The 15,632-nt window shown below is 42.7% G+C and overlaps 1 protein-coding gene across 1 annotated transcript in view; it reads right to left on the bottom strand.

Annotated features, from left to right (window-relative positions):
- Nucleotides 1–15,632, bottom strand: part of LOC141139251 (NACHT, LRR and PYD domains-containing protein 3-like) — a 96,318-nt gene that overhangs the window by 6,779 nt on the left and 73,907 nt on the right. The window contains exons 10-12 of the mRNA XM_073625209.1: nt 14,494–14,658; nt 7,680–7,847; nt 1,312–1,476 (exon numbers count right to left, since the gene is read on the bottom strand). Of these exons, the coding sequence (XP_073481310.1) occupies nt 1,312–1,476; nt 7,680–7,847; nt 14,494–14,658 (498 nt within the window). The remainder of the gene's footprint in view (nt 1–1,311; nt 1,477–7,679; nt 7,848–14,493; nt 14,659–15,632) is intronic.

The raw sequence follows: 15,632 nt of genomic DNA, 5'->3' as shown, positions 1-15,632 counted from the left end.
AGTCTCTGACCATCTCTTGTATCATGTCTGCAGTCTCTGACCATCTCTTGCATCATGCCCGCTGTCTCTGGCCATCTCCTGTATCATGTCCTCAGTCTCTCATCATCTCTTGTATCATATCTGCAGTCTCTGACCATCTCTTGTATCATGTCCGCAGTCTCTGACCATCTCTTGTATCATATCCACAGTCTCTGATCATCTCTTGTATCATGTCCTCAGTCTCTCATCATCTCTTGTATCATATCTGCAGTCTCTGACCATCTCTTGTATCATATCCGCAGTCTCTGACCATCTCTTGTATCATATCCACAGTCTCTGATCATCTCTTGTATCATGTCCTCAGTCTCTCCTCATCTCTTGTATCATATCTGCAGTCTCTGACCCTCTCTTGTATCATGTCCGCAGTCTCTGACCATCTCTTGTTTCATATCCACAGTCTCTGATCATCTCTTGTATCATGTCTGCAGTCTCTGAAGGAGTCTGGAGAGGAGTGAGAGTACCGCCTGGATGGGGGTCACAGGAGGAGTCAGACATGTGTGGACTGTGGAGAGGAGACTATAGGATAAAACCAGAGCCACCAAGCTGAAGGCGTCTGATCCCTGCATGGTGCACCTGAGAGGAGGTCAGTGACAGAGTTGCCAGGCCAGTCTATGGGGGGGTCAATGATGTAAGGGGGAGTGAATACAATAATGTAGGAGGCACTGATATAAAGGTTTACCCCTTATATCAGTAACCCCACCTCCTTACCTTAGTGTATTCTTTCTGCGGAAGGTGGACTTCCCCCCCCCCCCCCACATTCCTGGGGTCCCCCTTAATGATTGCTCCACTTTTAACCGGAATTTGCATATATATATATATATATATATATATATATATATATATATATATATATATATATATATATATATATATATACACACACAGTATATATATTAAAATGCATAATTTTCCCTTTTATGAACAAGAAAATAATGACGTTATGCTTTTGGACTGGTATAAAAATGCTATGGGGCTGGTGTGAAATTTGTTCCAGGGCTGGTTTTTATTCCCAGTCTGGTCCTGATGTCTGTTGAAATGTTTGCAATGAAATAGGATATACTCAAAAGTCATATCTGATAACTGGGACTTTGGTAAAATGTATCTGATAGTTGATGATTTACAACATGTCTAGCAACAGTTTTAGGGTGACAGAAAATCTCAGATGGGTAAAAGAGAAAAGAACAACAGAGTAAAGGAAGATTTTGATAAAATCTGTCAATTACAGTAACTCAGTAATATTGTCCTGCCATGAGGAGTTTGTGTTATACGTACCGAATTTCGTTCAGGCCCTGTGATTTCATTATAAGATCCCGAATGTGGCGGGAAGAGGCATTTGAAAATCTGTTATCATTAAGATATAGGCGTGTAAGGCTTTTCATGCCACTCAGTGACACAAGTAATGGTGCATATTCATCTGTCAACTCAGTTCCCCACAGTCTGTTAAAAAAAAATATTTTTTTTTTCTCCGGTTAGGCATTTTAATCCTTGAGAGCTGTTTCCAGTGATCAATTACTAACATGATAACATGATATACACATACATTTGCAAACAGCATTTATGGACTGTTGCGTTCTATTATATAAGGCTATTAGTTTTGTACCCCAAGGTTCAGTGCTGGGACCCTTACTTTTTAATCTTATTAATAGAGTGTGGCCTCATTCAGATGGGAGCTGACACCTGTACCGGGCAAATGAACACTTTTGTTTATGTGATTCAACCGCTAGGTACTGCATTCAAGAATCCATGGATGTCTATTGGGACGCAGCAGCTGCATGGACACAGCCTCTCATTCCAATTTGACAGCCATGCAAGTGAGTGGCCCTGAACATATACTGTTTGCATTTGGGGCAGCTCACCAGCTCACCCACATAGCTATCAAATTTGGTGTCTTTGCAGCCCCTACATCCCAAAAGACATAAATGGGCTCTTGCATGGAGCATGTGGTGGCTAGAGCCGCATAAATAATGCACTTGGGAGCTAAAATCATGCATGCATCATACATTCCAGAAGAACAGCTGGGGAGTCAATGGTGGAGAAGCATATGGGTGTTCTGTTAGATTACAGAATTAAACATGAAATCCAAGCATGGGTATTTTATACATACTAATGCCCCGTACACGCGGTCGGATTTTCCAACGAAAAATGTTCGATGGGAGCTTGTTGTCGGAAATTCCGACCATGTGTAGGCTCCATCGGACATTTTCCATCGGAATTTCCATCACACAAAATTTGTGATCTGGATCTCAAATTTTCCGACAACAAGATCCGTTGTCGGAAATTCCAAACGTGTGTACACAATTCCGATGCACAAAGTTCCACGCATGCACGGAATCAAGCAGAAGAGCCGCACTGGCTATTGAGCTTCATTTTTCTCGGCTCGTCATACGTGTTGTATGTCACTGCATTCTTGACGTTCGGAATTTCCGACAAGATTTGTGTGACCGTGTGTATGCAAGACAACTTTGAGCCAACATCCGTCGCAAAAAATCCATGGATTTCATTGTCGGAATGTCCAATTGTGTGTACGGGGCATTACATTGTTTCAGCTTGGATCAATGTACCTATTGTGACAGTGCTAGACCCTGTTAGGAGTTTAGGAAAAAGCCACACCAGATTCACATTAAAGCAGAGTGTGAAGCTCCAGAGGATTATTTCTGACTGGAGAAGACAGGCTAGTCAATGTTCTCTGGGTTTTCTAATCCCAGATCAGGGTCTGGAGCTTGGAGGCTTTAAAGAGTTTTGGGTGGACAGAAATCTTTAATCCTGTGACCAGGTCTTCCTGGAGGCCTTCAGGTTGTGTGAATATGCAGGTGGGCATACTGATTATAATCTGATCATAGCTCAAGGCTCCTATTGAAGCTAGAGTCCTGTCAGGGTGAAGCTGTGTGTCCCTGCCAAGAGACTGCATCCCATGTTGGGGGGATTACTTGCCCACAGACCTTGGGAAAGTCAGAACAGCTGGGTGAGTCTGGAGAGAAAGCTGTGGTGACTCCAGGGGACTCAAAGTAGTCCGTAAGCTTCAGAAGGAGTGAGAGAGCCCAGGGTGTCAGTAGAACCCCTATCTAGAGGCCACGAGTAGGTATTTGCAGCAAGGTCCTGCAACTAAAGGCTGAATGAGCTTGAAGAGCCCATGGTCCAGGAGACCTGAGTCAAGAATAGTGGTGTAGCTGACAAGAAAACTAGGTGGCTTGGTATTTTTGGCATTGTTTTACCTTGTGTGGGCAACCTCATAAACTATTCCTTTCGCTTTGCAATAAACGTGGGCCAGAAAGCCCTCAAATACAGTTTGGACTGGCACAACTCATTGAAAAACCCATCTATCACACTTAGCCTAATTACCTTCAATATCACACTATGTACAGTGTATACCGTACCTGGCAGATCCCCCCGAAAGCTGGAAGTCACTGAAGTAGACTACTACTCCTGTCATCTCCACTTGCTTCCAGATCCTATGCTGAGCGGCCATGCTGCATTGTGAACACAGGAGGTTGGCCGATCACCATGGTTGCCATTCAGAGAATGCTTTGCATTTTATGAATGAATGCAAAGCATTCTCGCATCAGAGGAGGTGGAGATGTGGGGTGGTGACATCACTCTCTCCACCTAGTCCAATTAGAGAATGGTTTGCATGCAAAGCATTCTCTGAATCGTACCTGTGCTGAGAAACCGACCTTCTGTATTTAGTAAACATCAGGCTGCTCATTACAGGACCCGAAAGCAAGAGGAGATAATAGGAATAGCGATATCTACTTGAGTGATTTCCAGCTTCTAGGGGCCAGCTACGGTATATACATAGTTACATTAGTCCAAGCTGGATCAATGTAACTATGTATAAAATTTACCATGCCTGGAATTCTTCTTTAATAAGAGCTGAAGTTTCTAAAACAAACAAAATACTTTCTTGTATTATAAGAGGTATAGACTCATGACTATAGAAGAAAAATAATACCTAACTATGTAAGAACTTGAATGTACTCCACAAGTACACATTGGGTCCTGTCTCCCCTTGCGGCACAATATGCTCCCAATCGGGGTGCTGTGACAGGAGAGAGAACCCTCTATTTATCTATACCTGAAGTTCTATCTATATCTAAACTTATACCTTCGTTATTTGAATTTAATCCAATGACAGACTGTTGGTTGTTAACAAATAGTTTATGAGTATCTTATGTTTCAAATGTAATCATAACGTCGTTGCACGACGTACAATACCTAAATTGTATCTTGTATTTACTTGCAAAAATTCAATAAAATAATTTGAAGGAAAGAGGTATATACTCAGAGAGTGAAGGACATCATTTTTCCCCTATACAAATCATTAGTAAGACCTCATCTGTAATATGCAGTTCAGTTTTGGACATTAGTTCATAAAAATAATATTGGAGAACTGGAGAAAGTGGAGAGAAGGACAACCAAACTGATAAGAGGCATGGAGGAGATCAGCTATGAGAAAAAATCAGCTGAACTGAGTTTATTCTCACTTGATAAAAGGCATTTAACAGGAGATATAATAGGAGGCCTCAACATTTTTTTTTTTTTGAAGAGCCATGGTGTAGTGAAACACTCACAAAGTTAAAGCGGGATTCCGGCCAGCTAAAAAAAAATTTTAAAGTCAGCAGCTACAAACACTGTAGCTGCTGACTTTAAATAAGTAGACTTACCTGTGCTGGGTGCCCGCGATGTCGGCCGCCCGAGGCCAACCCGTCCCTCGGCTCTCGGGTCCCGGCACTGCCATCCTAGGTAAGGGAAACAGGCAGTGGAGCCTTTGCGGCTTCACTGCCAGTTTCCTACTGCGCACGCGCCAGCGATCTGTGAATGGCCCCGTGGTGTTCTGGGAACACACACAGTTCCCAGAAGACAACGGGGCCGCTCACCGAGGAGAAGAACACGCTGCGGAATAGGAAGAGGCAGATTAGGAAGACTGCCTAGCAACATGGGTTTAGGTAAGTATACATTTATTTTTTTTCCAAATGTTTTTTTTTTTATTTTTTTAGGATTTTTGGTGGCATTTTTTTTTCCAGGGTGACCCTCCACTTTAACACCCAGTGCATTAAAAAGTGCACAGGGTGTACGCTTGGCCCTCCTCTGAAGAGAAAAGTCCCTAACCCTGATCCCCCGGGGCACAAAGCTCCTGACAGGGACTGGGGTACTCACTGGTCCACCTGGCTGAAACCAGGGGGAACCTTTTTACTGGGAGGCCTGCTGAAGCAAGGCCACCCCAAGTACTAGGAGTGCCCACCCCCCCGAAGTGAGACCCCATGGGAGGGGGGGAAACCTGACCAATAGGCCATGTGCCCCCACCCCAAGACTTTCAGGGCAGGCCTGAGGACCTACACCCTACTAATGAGGGAAGTGATAAGGTGCGTATAGTGCTGTGCAAAAAGTGCAGTGACAAGCACACAAAAATAAAAAGGGGGAGAGAAGACTAGATAAGTTCTGTCAGTGCCACAGTGCATGACCATGGTGGGCCTTCTGGCCATAATAGTGAAATTCCTCTGGTCCTAGCCAAAAGGCCCAGCCTTAGAGGCAGGCTATAAACAAGCGTGCAATGGTGCAGTTACCATAGTGCCAAAACACTCCTAGTGAGTTCCCCCACTGAGAATTTATGGCACTCCTGGACTGTCACCCTAGGTGGCACATACACTGTGTTCTTCTCTCAGCTCAGCTCCTGGCCAGACTGGTGCAGCTCTATTCCTACCAGGAAGGCATTGGAACTTTAACCAGGGACAAGCCTTCTCCCTCCCAAAGACTGATAAGAACAGATACTACACTTGATCTTACACGTAAGACTGAGCAGCGAGGCCTCAGTGATAAGCCCACTGAGGGGCAAAACCCATCTGCAGGACCTCTGCTGTGGGTGGAGAGCAGAGCTGAAGCCATCTTACATTACCACTTTAGTTTTGGTCACAGTGAGTGGACATCCTGTGTGCGATCAGTTGCCATTTTTCTGTAGGTAAGGTGTAGCAAGACAAGCTGTTTTATTTGATCTGCAGCAGTTCATTACATGTCATGTTGGCTGGTATCAGTGATAGGAGCATTAGAGTGGTATTTTTTTTCCACGTAAATGTGTGCATGCTTACTATTGAAGGAAACTGCAAAAAAACCTCAACAGACCACACACAGAGGGGCATTGTACTGTGCATTCCTGCATCATTGTGCCTATGCTTCGACATTCAAGCATTAACCATGGTATGAAATTTCAATAACTGGCACTTTGAACAGAGATTCCAATAATACATTTGCATACACTTCCTCCTTCCCTAAAACAGCATAATGTATGGGTACCACTTAAAGCGGAAGTAAACCCATCCATAAAACAGTTTCCTTTCCGGCATATCCCGGAAATGTAACACTCCCATTGTTTGTGCTCTCAACCAAACTGTCAAACCATCCAATGGCTGGTGTCATAACTGATCACATGTGCAGCATCTTGCCAGTTGTAGATTAAACAGAGGCAAAGATGGCAGCTTCCCTGGCTGAAAACGATAGGGGGGTTTACTTACACTTTAAAGTGATTGTAAAGTCTTACCTGCTCTGTGCAGTCAGTTTTTCACAGAGTGGCCTGGATACTCCTCTTCTCGGGTCCCTCTTCTGTACTCCTGGCCCCTCCCTCCTGTTGAGTGCACCTCACAGCTTGCTATGGGGGCACCCAAGTCGAGTCACAGCTCCCTGTGTCCATGCAGACACAGAACCGTGACCCGGCCTGGCCCCTTCTCTCTCCTGATTGTCTGACTGACTTTGATTGACAGCAGCGGGAGCCAATAGTTCCAAGCTGCTGTCTTAGCCAATGACCAAATTAAAAGATCTCACCACTCCAGGTGTAACTGATACACCCACTGGAACACACACCTGAGTGCTAGCTCTGTCTTGCCTCCGTGGTAAATTGTCAAAATAAGAAACGGCTGCACCTCATGTGGGCTCCAAGCAAAGTTTATTGGAATATCAAATATCCAAAGTAGATGAGTTTCACACAAGAGAAATGTGCTTAATGATTACCTGATTAAGCACATGTGTGAAACACGTCTACCTTGACCACTGCTGATGTCCTCTGGTGTCATTTTGGATATTTTCATATTCTAATAAACTTTACTTGGAACCCATGTGAGGGGCAGCCATTTCTTATTTTGTCTTAGCCAATGAGAAGGGAAGTCCCGGGCAGCTGAGACACTTTTTACAACATCGCTGGATAAAGATGGGCTCAGGTAAGTATTAGGGGGGCTGAGGGGGGTTGCTGCTCACAGAAGGTTTTTTATCTTAATGCATAGAATCCATTAGGATATAAAACAACTTCTGCCTTTACAATCCCTTTAATACATGTGCATTATATTTTTTAGCAAGCTAATCTTATTTCTTTTTTTTTATTTCATCCTAAAATATGTTTATGTACCCAATCCGAATGTACTTTGTATGAACAGAAAGCATAAAAGTAGTTTTATTTGGATGTGTAGCATGCACAGAAAAACTAGGCACACACCATACACATTGAAAAGTAATAAGTAAAAAAATAGTAATTTCTGGATGCACAATGCAAGCCTAACATAGTGATTTATTTTTGTTCATTTGCTTTGGTAAACTGACCCCAATGATTTGAAGACAAATTTGTCCACTTAAAGCATTTTTGAGTCATTTCTCTTACTTACAGTAATTCCCATATTTCGCTTGCTGTTGTCAGGGCTGCCACCAGATCGCCGAAATGAGGACCCCCTAGATTGTTCTTAGACAAATGAAGTTTCTGCAGCTTCTGGTTATTTCTTATTCCAGACGCCAGGTGAGGACAGGAACTGTTTGTCAGGTGATTATTAAAAAAACTGTAGAAGAGATAATGTTACCAGAACAAAAAAGTTAATTTATCATCCTGGAATTAATTTCATTATTCTCTAAATCAGAGTTCCTCAAACTCTCTAAACACAGGGCCAATTATATGTTCTTCGGACTTTAGCAAGGCCAGTAGGAGTACAAAAATTACCTAGCGCCTGTGGTTAGTAGGAGGAGGAATAGTGCCCCATTGTTGGTGTCAGTGGAAGGAATAATACCCCATCAATGGGATAAGTGGGAGGAATTATGACCCATTTTATTTGTTGGAGTTAAGAATATTGCCTCATCCTTTCTGTCAGTGGAAGGAAATGTGCCCCATCATTAGTGTCAATGGGAGTTGTAGTGCTCCATCAGTGGTAGGAATAATTCTCTATTTGTGATGTCAGTGGAACGATTAGTGCTCCATCATTAGTTTCAGTGAAGAGAATAGTACCCTGTTGTTGGTGTCAATGAGAAGAGTAGTGCCTCAAAGTTAGTGTCAATGAAAGGAATATTTCCTCATTGTTGGTGTCAGAGGGAGGAATAGTGCCCCAATGGTTAAAAGCAAGTAAAGGGCCACAGTTTGGAGACCACTACATGATAAGTGAAATGACTGAAAGCGATTTTCACTGAACATAATATTTTATTTTGGTTCACTTTATTATTCTGTAGAATTTTATTTTTGTTTCCTAATCAGACAAAACTCTAAAATGTTATAAGTAGAAGCTACTACTCCATAAAATATGGACAGATCTCACCACCCCACACTCACATTTCAGGTTTGGGACGTCTAATCTGCAACAGAGTTGGACCTCGATGTCAATGTGGAAAACTGTTCTATTTGTGTAATCATGACCTAAGCCCATTGGTGACAGATGCAGTAATGATTAAAAAACAGCATTTCTAGAGTGATGCGGTACTAAAACTACTCAATTTTCTATCTAGACTAACATTTTGGGGACATTAGGGAATGAAAGGAAGAGAAGGAAAAATAAATATTTTTTTACAAATGGATAAGGCAAGGAGGATGGATCTCCCCGAAAAATAATATATTGGGAGTCCAATTGCCGGCAGCTTGGAAGGGTACTGAACTTTGTGCCAAGTGCCCCCTTTAATTATACAAATTCCAAAGTATTTTTATGATTAACTGGCATAGGTGGTACTCAGGATAGCATAAAGATAAGAAAGAGACTAATAAAAAAAAAAGAAAGAGGTTGGCGCTTTGGGTTTTAATGTAAATGCAATGTTTCAGGTTGATGATTTGTCAAGTACAGATGTTTGTGAGAAAACCCTGCTTGCAAATGTGTTTTAATTGATCCCAAAGGTTCAGTAGGGTTGAGGTCAGGGCTTTAAATGGTTCACTCAAGTTCATCCAAACTAAACTGCTCAATTCATGTCTTTATGGAGCTGGGTTTGTGTACAGGAGCACTGTCATGCTGGAACAGAAAATGACCTTCCCAAACTGTTATCAGTTTGGAAGTTCACAAGTGTCTAATACTACAACATATTTTTGTATGATGTAGTATTAAAATGTACGTCAAGCCAGAAAAGGATGTTCCCAAACTGTTACCAGGTTGGAAGTTCACAAAGGTCTTTGTTGTAGTTTTAAAATGTACATCAGGAAAACCTTTTCCCAAGGATGTGGAAGGTTCTCATGACAGATGCCAACCAGTTGGTCTGGGGAAGAGTCCTAGATGCCTTCAGGGGACTTTGTCAGAGAAAGCCCGGTTTTCCATCAACATTTTGCAACTCAGGGCAATTCAATTGTCCCTTCATTCCTGGACCCCTCAGTTGTGAAGTCAGACAGACAAACAAACAATGCCAAGTCCAAGCACTCAAATGGAAGCAGACTTAAAGTGTTATTAAACCGTCCTTAATTAAAATAACAAACATGTCTATACCTACCTGCTCTATGCAATGCTTTTGCACAGAGCAGCAACAATTCTCTACTTCTTTGGTCCCCCGCCAGCACTCCAGGCCCCTTCTCTTTGGTGGGTGCCCCCATGGAAAGTCGCTTTGATGGGGGGTACCCATGCATGCTTGCTCCCGGGCTGCCCTGTCTGCATCTATTGACAGAGCAGGCGGCTCTGCCCCACCCCCCCGCTCCCGTATCAAAGCATTTGATTGACAGCGGTGGGAGCCAATGGCTCCCACCACTATCAATCTGCCCAATGAGGAGGAAGACAGTGGCGAGAGCCACTGCTCTTGTGCTTATCGCTGGATCGGATCAAGTTCAGGGGGGGCGGGGGGGAAGCTGCAGCTCAGAAGGTTTGTCACCTTAATGCATAGAATGTATTGAGGTGAAAACCTTTAAGGCTTTAACCATTTCACAAAAGTTCCCACAGGGAGCTCCCTTCTTCGCTTCGCCATGACTAGGTGGATTAAGCAAGTCTTAATTTAAGCCTATGGTCTAAAGCAGAAATTTGCAACCAGGGATATGCATCAGGATTTTTGGGGTCTGCGAAAAACGGTGGAGAAAGGCTGTAGAGCAGCGGTGAGTAAGGCACATATTAGCAGTACTTGTTTTTTTTTCAAGTGGTAGATAAAAGTCTGCAGGCATTGTGGAATCAGGGACTTCTTCTAAGAGTTCATCCAGCCTGAAATCCAAGTCACTCCTCCAGCAGAGTGACATGTCCTCTGAGCACACGCTGCCTTCTGTAACATGTGTGAAAAGTAAACAGCATGGGGCTTTTCTTCCCAGGTCTGTACTCTTCTCTGTTGGGCTGGATTGCCTGGGCTAACGGACTGTTCTTGTAGTTATAAGCAGTGTCCAGGGTCCTACGTCCAGGGTCTTGTGCTCAGCAACTAGAATCCTGTGTCTAGAGTTCTATATCCAGAGACTTTAATCTAATGTCCAGTGTGCAGTGCCCAGCTTCTAGATTGGTATGTCCAGAGTCCTATGTCTATCATTAGAATACTCTGTCCAGAGCCCCACGTCCAGAAGGTTTAGAGTCCACAAACCACCATTTAGATTCCTGTGTCCAGCATCTATAATCCTGTGTCCCGAGTCCTATGTCTAGCATCTAAAATCCTCTGTTCAGAGCCCCATGTCCAGGTCCTGTGTCCAAAATATTTAGTCCAGTGCCCAGCATCTAATATCCTGTGTCTAGAGTCCCATGTCCAGCATCTAGGATCCTGTGTCCAGAGTCCTGTGTCCATAGTCTTTAGTCCAGTGTCCAGTACCCAGCATCTAGAAACAACTTTGTTCAGATAAAAGCCAGGAGGACAATCCAAAAGGTAGCCAAGAGCCCCCTTCATTGGGGCTTGATTGTCAACAATGTTAAAAAGGTAGAAGTAAACTGGATCTTTAACGTTGCTCTTTTTTGTTATTACAAGTGCAGGCCTTGTTGACAGCTGGTTTGGCTTATATCCTCTGGCTCACAAACTTTGCCCACGTCCTCATAAGGATCATAAATTGTTTTTTTTACTTCTATCTGTCACTCTGTTATCTTGTTACAGATGTTTCCTCATTTCCTGCCTGGTGAAACCATTGTCACTGGTACAGGAAGCGAGGGAAAATCAATATAATGGAGCCCTGGATACTTGGATAGTAATGGGATGTAATTTTTTCCCCTTTATAAAAAACCAACAGAATCATAGACTTTAAGACTTGCAGGTCTATTTCATTCTGGTGCCAAAAAGGCATGTAATTATCAGTTTATTATAGACGTCTCGAGAAAGATTATTTTGTGCATGTGCAATTGCCAATTTGCCTCTGTTAAAAGCAGTGTTCCAGCTGAAAAAAAAAAAGAATGAAAAGTCAGCAGCTACAAACACTGTAGCTGCTGACTTTTAATAAGGACACTTACCTGTCCAGGGAGCCCGCGACGTTGGCCCCCAGAGGCCGATCCATCCATCGGATCGGGTGCCGGCGCCGCCATTCTATCTAAGGGAAACAGGCAGTGGAGCCTTGCGGCTTCACTGCCCGTTTCCTACTGCGCATGTGCGAGTTGCGCAACGCTTTGTGAACGGGCGGCTGTTTTCTGGGACACACACAGGTCCCAGAAGACAGCGCGCCCAATTTCCCAGAACACCACGTGAGGGATGAAGAGAAGGAACAGCTCCACGGAGAAGGAAGTGGCAGATTAGGAAGACTGCCTAGCAACAGGCGTTTCAGGTAAGTAAAACATTTTTTTTTCAAATGTTTTTTAAAAAAAATTAAAGAGCCTGTTTATGTAATTTTTTTTTTTTAGGGGGGACCTCCACTTTAACTACTGTTAGGAAGCAAAAGCAAGTGCCTCCTTTTTTTTCCTTATCAATGATGTGGATGGTAGGCGGATTGAGATGTGCAATGGGATAAAAAGCCTTATAGCTTTCTTTCTTTGTTATATGCATGGCAACTTGAGTGTCTCTCTGAAGCACACATCTATATAGTAGGATTATAAAATAACTTTTATTATTCTAGAACTACTCTGTCTTCTATCCTGGTTGTTTAATATCCAAAACTACTTGGTGTCCTAAAAACATGCTTCAAGGCCACAGTGGGAGCAGGAATGTGAATAATTTAATTTGGGATAATGTAAGGTTCTGCATAATAGAAAAGAAAAGAGGTTGTCCCAGATGGTGTATATTAACATACATCAATCAGCCATAACAATATAACCACTGCAGTTAAAGTGAACAACATTGATTATCTTGATATAATGGCCTCTAAAAGTGGGTGGGATATATTAAGCAGCAAGTGAACAAGTTGTCCCTGAAGTTGATGTGTGGAAGGCAGAAAAAAATGTAAGGATTTGAGTGACTTTGATAAGAGTCAGATTGTAATGGCTAGACAACTAGGTCATAGCAATTCCAAAACTGCAGCTCTTGTGGGGTGTTCCTGCTCTGCATTGGTCAGGAAATACCAAAAGTATTCTAATCCGATAGAAGAGCTACTGTAGCACAAATTGGTGAAATGGCAATTTCCAATAGAAAAGTGTCAGAGCACACAGAGCGCTGCAGTTTGTTGCGTATGGGGCTGCTTAGCCACAGACCGGTCAGGGTGCCCTTACTGACCCGTGTTCACAGCCAATAGCACCTACAAAGGGCATGTGAGCATAAGAACTGGACCACAGAGCAATGGAAGAAGGTGGCCTGGTCTGATGAATCACATTTTTTCTTTAACATCATGTGGATGGCCAGATATGTGGACGTCACTTACCTGGGGAAGAGATGGCACTAGTATTAACTATGAGAAGAATGATCCATGGAGACCCCACTTAGCATCTTACAAGACTTAAAGGATCTGCGACTGACAGCTTGGTGTCAGATACCACAGCATACCTTCAGAGGTCTGAGTGAAAGGGTCTTTACCGGGCACCATATATCAAACATCCAGTATATAAAGTTATGAAAACTTTATTATCATCAGATGAAAACATTCACAGGCCATGCATTGTTACATATTGTATATTTCTTGGAACAACAGTATTGTATATTTATGTGTGACACCACATGTTCATCTCATATATCACCGATATAGTGCCCATGTTTCAAGACTTACTCTTTCTCAGGGTAACTATGTAACCTAATGGACAAAGATGGTAGATGGATGGTACACATAATATAAGGATTAAATAGCCTGCAAGTATAATATAAAATCACGCAATGCCCCGTGTACCCAAAAGGGAGAAAGCAGGGAGGGAAGCCCAACGGCACCCGCAGGGATCCTGGAGGTGCTTTATATGGTTGGCAGGAAAACAATCCAATGGCATGGCCAACTGCAGCTTGTTTTTTTTGCTTGTTTAAAGCTGAACTCCAGGCAAATGCACAAATGATTTACCTACCAAAGGATCTGAATTTCTGTACATAAAGTTCTTACATGTACAGAACTCTGCCACACTGCAAAGCCCTGCTTGAGAGGGCAGGAGACCCAAGGGAGGGGCCTGGAGTGGCATGGAGTAGGGTGTGCTGACCGAGAGCTCCGCTTGAGATCAATCATGATTTAAAATCCTGGGGACATCCTGCCTGTCTTTCTCCACTGAATTGCCTGCTGAGACTCGCCCTCAGCCGGCCACTAAAGTTTCTGCTGAAAAAATCCTTTAGCGTCGCTGCAAAGCTGGATTGCTTCCACCATGAGGAGAGAGAAGCCAGAAACGATGCCGCCACACCTTCTCTGGACCACAAGCAGGAGATATCATGAAGGTGCTGGAAGTGATCTCTACCTGCCAAAGCACATTGACTACCAAGATTAATGAGGTAAAAGAGAAGGCAGGAGATTCAATTTTTCTCTGTCACAGTTCAATAACACTTACAGGTCTGGTCCCTCTTGGATGCAGTCTTAAACTGTGAAGAAAATAACAACAGACTAATGAGCTCATCATTCTGCCTTTCTGCTCCCTCCTCCAACTGACTCCTTGCAATGCAGCCCAACTGATTGACTCCATGTGCCATGTCTCCCTGTTCCCCTTTGAGGTCAGCTGTTCAGGGACTGAAAAAGGCTAATACCAAGGTAAATACAGGTACTTCCTCTGCTTAGCATTTAAAAATAAAAACTGAAGGATGTATTCATATTTAGAGAAGTAGAGAACTGCCATACTACATGTTTTTTTTATCTGCCTGGAGTTCTACTTTAATGTTTTATAAGTCTATTCTGATGATATAGAGATCCCACAACATGCCACAAACAGAAGGTATAACATTGTAATACGCTTTGTCGGTCAGTCCTGTTATACTCACCATAACTCCTTTATCCAACTTGTTGTCACAGCTGTCATGAGATCACTAAAATGAGGACCCTCCAGACTGTTTCGAGACAAGTCAAGTTTCCATAATGTCTTGTTTTGTTTTATTCCAAATGCCAGATGGAGACAGGAACTGTCTGTCAGGTGATTATTATGCAAACTGTAGAAGAAGAGAAAAACAGTAAAATATATTATATCCAAAACATATTTTTTTAGTTGTGGCTATAGCAGAGACCAATTAGATATTATATTCCAGCTAGGGAGATTCATTATCACCATTTGTCCAGGTGACCATTGCCACAAAGGAAGAAAGTGATGGGAAACCAAATTCTTGCAGTTGTGGATTGAGCCATTAGTGTCAGTGAGAAGAATAATGCCCCATTGTTGGTGCCAGTGGGAGGAATAGTGGCCCATTGTTGGTGTCAGTGGAAGGGATAGTGCAACGACTTTTGTCTCCATGGAGGAATAATGCCACAATGTAAGTGTCATTAGAAGGAATAGTGCCTCATCAATGCTGTCAGTGGGTGGAATAGTACCCATCATTGATGTCAGTGGCAGGAATAGTTCCCCACCATATGTATCAGTGGGATAAAAATTGCCCCATCATTACTGTCAGTGAAAGAAAAAAAGTGTAAAATAAATGTGGTCAGTAGAAAGAATAGAGCTCATTATTTGTGTCATTGTGGGGAACAGTGCCCCAATGACTTGTAAGGCTGAGCAAAGGACTGCAGTTTAGGGAGCACTGTCTTAGGTATCCCACTAAAATGGAATTCCTATTGTAGGGGATAACTGAAAATTCAGAGTTTTGACTTTTGAGAAAAACAATGAGCCATTTACTCTGGGAAGAAATTAGATTCCTAGAGTTATACCGAACACTTGCAGATTATTATATTTAAAGGAATCAAACATTTTACAATTTTGACAGTTTTGAAAAGTAGAGTCACATTAGATTAAAACTGAAATATAATTTTCCTGTTCAACAGTTTTAATAAAGCTGTTTGTAAAAGAAAAAAAATGCTCCAAAGACGCATATCCATTAAAAATTGTACGTACAAGTTTACATAACGAATTAGAACCATTATCAAGTTGGTTGTGTTCACAGATGGCATGCATACTCCACAAGACTAAAAGCCT

Source organism: Aquarana catesbeiana, linkage group LG04, assembly GCF_042186555.1.
Source record: "Aquarana catesbeiana isolate 2022-GZ linkage group LG04, ASM4218655v1, whole genome shotgun sequence".
Lineage (NCBI taxonomy): Eukaryota > Metazoa > Chordata > Amphibia > Anura > Ranidae > Aquarana > Aquarana catesbeiana.
The sequence above is the reverse complement of the archived record's forward strand: the minus strand, read 5'-3'. Positions and strand labels throughout refer to the sequence as shown.